The 7,775-nt window shown below is 45.0% G+C and overlaps 1 protein-coding gene across 1 annotated transcript; it reads right to left on the bottom strand.

Moving 5' to 3' along the window:
• socs1a (suppressor of cytokine signaling 1a) lies at positions 1–3,093 on the bottom strand. Its single transcript, XM_084463382.1, has 2 exons — positions 2,893–3,093; positions 1–1,850 (listed from the first exon to the last, which is right to left on the bottom strand). Exon 2 carries the CDS (start codon positions 1,791–1,793, stop codon positions 1,098–1,100), a length of 696 nt encoding a protein of 231 aa, XP_084319508.1. The 5' UTR covers positions 1,794–1,850; positions 2,893–3,093; the 3' UTR covers positions 1–1,097.
• Positions 3,094–7,775: the final 4,682 nt, after the last annotated feature.

The following is a 7,775-nucleotide window of genomic DNA, read 5'->3' on the forward strand; positions in this document are numbered from 1 at the left end:
TGTTTGCGCTGGCATTTAAACACAAACAAGATGGTTATTCTTCAAAATAGATACCATTTTATTTTGTTTGAAATATATTATTGATGCAAAAAAAATCAAAATTCTAGTATCTTTTCCAAACTTGGTTAGTCAACGGACGGAACACAGTAACATACATATTACTGACGATTTTAACTGAACCATGAAATAACAGTTATTCATATTTGCTATAAGAAAAAAGAAAAAGGCACTACTTAAACCTTTGGTTTGCAGTGTGCTACAGGCCAAGCTACTGTTCTGACCATTGACCTCACAGACATTATGTAGTCTTAATTAACCATAAATATCAAGTTTCATTTCAACTTTATGACAAAACAAAAAATGTCCCATCTCGTGGGGCTATGTGCGTAAAGAACAACTTGCTAAACCCTGGTACGTTACACCAAACGTCCATACTACAATCAACAAGCTGATTTCTTCGTTATAGTAACTAACTAATTATTTTTCTTTGAAACCGCTTCAAAGTGTTGGTTGAAGCTGCCCGGGGCGGTTTGAGGTTGTTATACTGTAGGTAAACAATTCTGTTGAGTGTTCAAGTATGTCGCAAACATAGAAACAAAAAACACATTCACTTCCACGCCACCGTGTGTCATGTGTGCGCAACTCCATGCGGCCCTTTGAGGGCCCCTCAAATCAAATCCCCTCAAACAGGGCCATCTCCACGGTCACCGACGACCACAAAGGGCCCCCGACACTCGGGGGGGGGGGGGGGAGTGAACCAGGGGGGCTGTCGCTGGTCCGACTGTCCTCGTCTTGGTTCCCCCGTGCGGTTGTAGTGGTCTCCGAATGCAGCGTTCTCCCGACGTGTCGCCGGTTGCATCCGTCAAGTCCAGGGTCTCCCGAGGGAAAGCACATAAGTCCAAAGCACGACGAACTCACGCATCCTCTCACGAGTCCTCGGACCGATCTGACAGCCCACACAAAGTCTTCTGCTCCCCGGACACACAGAGTCCGGGTCCTGTGGGGATCCAAAGAAGATGACCCCCTTGCCACCTCCTCCTCCTCCTCCCTCTCCTCCTCCTCCTCCACCTCCATCTCCTCCCTCTCCACCTCGCCTCTCACAGGCTATAAGGGAACTCCTGCAGGAAGTCCTGCAGGATCCCGGACACGGGCAGCTGCAGGACGCCGATGCGGCCGCCGCACTCCTCTGCGATGCGCTTCCTGCACAGCTCCTGCAGCGTGGCCGTGCGTTTCCGGTAGGGGGTGCCGAGGCTCCTCTTGGGCGAGGCGACGTAGTGCTGCAGCAGCTCGAAGAGCCCCGCAAAGGTGCGCTCGCTGCCTGCCAGGCCGAAGCGCTGGAGGCGGTACACGATGCGCACGCTGACCGCGCCGGCCTCCGAACGGTACGACAGCGTGAAGAACACGTCCTTCTGCCGGCTGTCCCGCACCAGGTAGCTGCCCAGCGGGGCATCCCGCAGCATGCCGTGGGCCTCCTCCACGCCCAGCGGGCCCCAGTAGAAGCCGCTGCGCTCCAGCTGCGCGGCCGTGTCTGTGATGATGCAGAAGTCCTTCTGGGAGGAGAAGGGCGGGAAGTGGGTGGCAAGGGCGGAGCGCGGCGTGGCCGGCCCGGGCTGGGGTCCCGGGTCCTGGGGAGCCCCGGGGGGAACCCCATCGTCCCAGGGCTGGAGGGGCTCCGCTCGGGGGCAGAGGTGGGGTCTGCCCGCAGGACGAGATAGCGAGTGGGAGGAGGAGGAGGAGGAGGATGCAGAGGTGCAGGTGCTGCCATGGCCTTCCACCGTGCTGTAAGCTACCATCCTATGGTGGAGAGGTGTTCAAAACCCTCTCCCATCTCTGACCACCTCACTGACATCCTGAGTGAGAACAACATGGAAGTGAAGGGTTAGTGTCTCCTCAGCACTGCTGGATCAATCTTTAAGAACAGGGATTTGAACACGTGTATTTCTACAGTGGCCAGGCTACACGGTGTTGGTTAGAAACTTTAAAAGACACTTTTTTTTAACTTTACCGAGCCGAGTTTTTACTCGCCAATTACAAGCTTCCAGAACCCCGCCTCCAGCACCATGATTGGTCGAAAAAAGTATGACACCCCCAAGAAGTTAAAAGCTCCTTTCACCTAGATTTGAGCTAGTTTGCCATCAGACTTTAGATATTAATCAAAAGACTTTAGATATTAATCTAATGTCTGATTCATGAGACTAGGCTTGTTATGATGATTCTGATCGTTATTTGAGCAGTTCCTAAATGAATGGAAGGAATAACCAGTCCAGACCGGTCAATCAACACGAATAATATTCGTGATAAAATAATATATAATATAAATAATATTATTGCCACTTCAGCACAATACGAGGTTGAAACATGAGAGTTTGTCATTTCACAGCTTTGTGGCCGTGTCTGTATGTCTACAATGTCCACGTACAGTATAATCCAATTTGCATGGGTCGAGGGATTACAGCTCACCTGCACTGTAAAGCATCATTCAGGTGAGATGTTTGTTCAGGAGAACAGATGGACGAGACCCCGCACATAACCGACCCTCAACATCTATACAACACGACCCGAAGAGCAAGGATAAGTTCTTAACCTGAAGTACCGCCCGGTCCACACACTTCTCATAACGCTATGATCTGTACTGCAACGTCAGTAGCCTATTTATTGGATATTCAAATAAAATACAATTCAGAGCTGCAGGAATCGGTCCAACGCTCATTCAAAACGGTCTATTTTCCCCTCATATCACACCATACGATAACTGTGTGTTCACACCGCACTTCGCCCCGCGACACGTTTCAATGTTAAGTGAACGTAGAGACGCGTATCGGGCGAAACTTTTTGTCGCCGGGACCCGCGACAAGATTTGATTGACGGGGCGACAGTTTTCCCCAGGCTTACCGTTTAAAAATCACTCGGCTCCCACTTGAGAACGGAAAATGCTCCACTCTACTCAGCGATCTCCTGTCGTTTGCTGTTGTGTTCACAGTGGTCGTCCACACATGTCCACTCAGCTCAAGGTAATCCTTCGTTAGGGGTGGGGGGGATACAACAGGACTACAGGTCGTATTCAGGGCTCTTTATGTTTGCCCCGAAGTGATGACTCTAGTCTGTGTCTGTGTGGACAGCCTAGTGCGCGCTGAGGCTCTTTATATACGTCATCTGTTAGCCCCGCCTTTTCTAGGAAACCGAAACCGAAGCGTTATGAAGATTTAGAGTCAGCGGGGACTCTTCACGTAAACCGCGTTTGCAGAAATCGAAAATGTTGAAGCTATATGGCCGCGTATCGTTTCATTTCTTTTTTTTTTACACACGCTTGAATGTGTGTCCTAAAGAATAACACACATAGTGAGGGAAGTCTGTGTTTCTCATAATTTGTAACCCGAGATCCCCCCCCCCCCCAAAAAATGTTTAGGCTACAGCATCAGCTCCACAGACTAAATTAAAACGGTATCACTATATAGCAAAGGTCAATTCATGGACGCATATTGCTATATTGCAACATATCATTGGGAATTGGACTGAATCAATGTCTAATCTGCTCAGACATTTGCATCTCGCTGTGTCATTTATTGTCAATGGACAAACAGTGGAATATAATGGCATTACAAAATAATGAGTAGGCATTCATTAGTTGACTCACTCTCTGCACTAGGCCTACTAGCATCCAATGTCTAAATGGTGCATGAAGCGGTTTCTCTATATGCAAATCCTCTGTATTGGCAGATAAGGTTTTCTGCAGAAGAACATAGGACCTGCAATAACCCTACAACTTGACACATCCAGGACACATCTATCTGTCCAACGACTAATCTAATGTAATCTAAGATCTGCTGCATAATTCACTGTTTTACCACTGTTAGTGGGTTGCGTGCATCAATTGTCTGGTGTATCTATGTTCTGTATCTTCTTTATACCATATCCATTATATCCACACAGAGACTCTTTTATACATTTGATTCAATACATCCATCCATTCATCAAATGCATCCATCCATCTATATATCCATTGATCCAACTGAGTGAGTCAGGCGTTGTTTGCCCGGAGATAATGATGATGATGATGATGATGATGATGATGATGATGATGATGATGATGATGATGATGATGATGATGATGATGATGATGATGATGATGATGATGATGACGACGATGATGATGAATGATGCAAAGCCAAACGGGATAAATGAAAGCTAAGGAGTGCTTCCCGGCTCCTTGTAAACGGCCGGTCCGTGACTCTCTGCAGCACCCATCGCTGAAAGCAACAGCTCTGCACATTTGTGTTTCATTTCTGTGGAAGAGAGAGGGGAGGGTGCCATAAATGTGCGTGTGTGGGTGTGTGTGTGTGTGTGTGTGTGGGTGTGTGTGTGGGTGTGTGTGTGGGTGTGTGTGTGTGTGTGTGTGTGTGTGTGGGGGGGGGAGGTTTCTCTAAAAGTAAAACTTAAGCCTCGAGTTGCAGTAATAAACAAGTCGCACACTGTTTACTTTTGCAACCGGAGTGAGGATGTTGGCAAAGACTTCACAGGTGATTTACATTCACATATACATTTCAACTGCTTCACTCTGTTTCATTTCTGTGGAATAGGAAAAAAACGGGGGGTTGGGTTTCACTGGGTGGGGGGGTTGGGGTTGTGATTGTGATTGTGTGTGTGTGTGTGTGTGTGTGTGTGTGTGTGTGTGCGTGCGCGCATCCACATTCAAAAGTCAAACCTCCAGATTCAGTCTGACCTGTTTTAAATTAACCAGAGCCTTGGGATAGAGACCTTTGCAGATGCGAGGGGGAAGAAGTGTAGCTCGTGCTGCAGCCAGGGTGGGGTATGGGTTGTGATAGTTTTGTCACAACAATGTCTGAGCTTGTGCTGACAGACAGCCCACCAACATTCCAACCAGTGGCACTCTCCACACTCCAGGCCAACAGTTCTGCACCATCACAAGGCACCTAGCCGGTATACATTATTTATTTATTATATATATCCACATATTATTAATACTATTATTGTATCAAGGCCTAATGTTTTGTATATGTATTGGCTTCCTTTACTGGTCCTGCCAACCAATTGTACTACAGGCTTGACAACCTTTTCTTACTTAAATTGTTGGTATATGTTTGTATATATTATCTGTGTGTATATATTGCTGACGAGGTTACATCCATGTGTGTGTGTGTGTGTGTGTGTGTGTGTGTGTTTCGTCTGTGTGTGTGTGTGTGTGTGTGTGAGCATGACTCCCCTGTTCTTGTGAACTTGGATAGTGTCATAGCCTGATACTGAAGTGTGACATGCTGAATGTTGGTAAGGCCCATCGCCAAGCCCTCCACATATGCTCTGAGTGTATGTGAGTTTACACAAAAATTGTCTTGCTTGTATCTCTTACAACACAAAACAACTGTTGGGTGATTGTGCAAGTGGTGATATTGAGAGTATTGCCTTTCCTGGATTGACCAATATGTATATATATTCCTGGATGAACAATATGAAGGCCCATGAGACAGTTATACTTCAGCCGAAAAGGGAAACAAAGGAAATTCAGCCTCATAAGTCTCGCCTTGTTCCCTAATCAAACTGCCCTCTGATAAGATAAAATGACTAATGCTTTCATATGAAAGACAAGTACCAGTGGAGTTCCTTGTAAATGTGTAACGCGATTTTATTACTTGGAACTTACCGTGTGCTTACTACGTATCCTACTAAGTATATTACTAACTAAGTATTCATACAGACATTCTATAAATTTACTTAAAAAATGTAAACACTTATTACGATCCATATTCAATTCATTGAATCATACAACAATGTTGGAATGCCATTTAAAACCTTTGATTAGAAAAGCTGTGAGTTCAGTGATTCTTAATCCTTTAAAGTCATTATTACGATTGTAACTATGGCTATGGGTTTCTAACAGACTGATATTATATATAAATTATAATATAATTATTGAATAGGATATATTATGACCTATGTCATTAATCATATAATCTGAATTCAAGGATCAATTCTGTTAATTCTCTAACGAAGGAAAGAGAAAGAGAGACCATAAAAGAGTGACTTTTTTACGGTTACTCCGTTCTAATAATGAAAATGAAACCTTTTCCTTGAAGGAAACCCTCGGGATTATTCTAATCTGGACCTTATATTGAGGTCAGGTTGGGTCCAAGAGCACAGACAAAAACTTTTGGAATTGGTCCAATTTCGAGCGAACTGATTCCACAGTTACCGAAGAATTAGGTAGTGAGCACTGTATGAGAATTTCCCACTTTTCACAAATTCTTGCAAATAACCACAAGAAGATTTCACGAAGAGCACCAATCATCAGAGGTTCATTTTCACTGAGCGAAAGTGAAACATTTGCATCTGGCATCGTAATTCCATGGAATGATAAACAATCCTGTTTATCCCAAACAGACTGATGAGGGTGCATGGCTATCTATAGACAAAACATATCTCTTCTGAGAGTCAAGCACTTGAATTTTTTAAATATAAATATTAGCTCTTGCAGTTTCCCACTAAAAATACATTCACATACTCAGAAATGTGACTGATATAGAACACACACATACACCCACACCCACACCCACACACACAGACCCAGACTCTACTAATTTGTGGCATCCTTCTCACTCCCCCCCCCCCCCAAACAAACACATAAACACACAAACACACACACACACACACCTACACACTGCAGTTCTCTTTGTTTCGCTGTGACAAAACCATCTGTTGCAAGAAGTCACATGACCTCCCCACATTTGGCCACAGCCTCGTAGTAACAAGCATGTAAACCACATTGTGTGTGTGTGTGTGTGTGTGTGTGTGTGTGTGTGTGTGTGTGTGTGTGTGTGTGTGTGTGTGTGTGTGTGTGTGTGTGTGTGTGTGTGAGTGAGTGATCCCACATTTACGATTACCTAAATTTAAAAGATAGTCTGGATGGATTAAAATGTGGTGTGAAAATAACCGATTTTTTTTCGATTTATATTGCATACTTATTTGATACTGTTTGTTTATGCTAAAAGTATTTAGCTGTGTCTACACCTCAGTTCCCACCTGACAAAGCAATGGTGTCACTTTCCTGTAAATCTCAGTGTTTATGCTAATGGTTATGCCTTTATTTTTTTAAACTGAGAGAGGTTGGGCTATATATTTAAAGGAAGTCAGTGATTTTATGTTGATCATAGTTTTTTAAGGAAATTGGACTCTAATGCTCGCATGCACGCACGCACGCACGCACACACACACACACACACACACACGCACGCACGCACGCACGCACGCACGCACGCACGCACGCACGCACACACGCACACACACACACACACACACACACACACACACACTCACACACACACAAAAACCTCAAACAAGACCCGCTTTTTATAGTGCTTTACTAAATAAATTTAGCGTCAACCTTGACGTGTGTTTGCCAAGGTCTCTAGGCAGAGATTCTACCGCAGCATTATCCATCGGTAAGTCCTACATGAACCCTGGATGTATTGGGAACACTTTCACTTTCGTTTTAATCAGCTGATCTCCACGAACAACAACAAGGGTTGAAGATTGAACAAGGAAAAGAACATCGTGTTCTTTTAAGCAAGGAGGTGCACGCACGCACGCACGCACACACACACACACACACACACACACACACACACACACACACACACACACACACACACACACACACACACGTGTGTGTCTGGCAGTCTGGCTTCATTTAGTTTTATTTGTAGCTATACCTATGCCTGTTTTAGGCATGTAAAAATAGCAACATCTGCAGTTTGCACATAGGG

This window comes from Micromesistius poutassou, assembly GCF_964030765.1.
Source record: "Micromesistius poutassou genome assembly, chromosome: 1".
Taxonomy (NCBI): domain Eukaryota; kingdom Metazoa; phylum Chordata; class Actinopteri; order Gadiformes; family Gadidae; genus Micromesistius; species Micromesistius poutassou.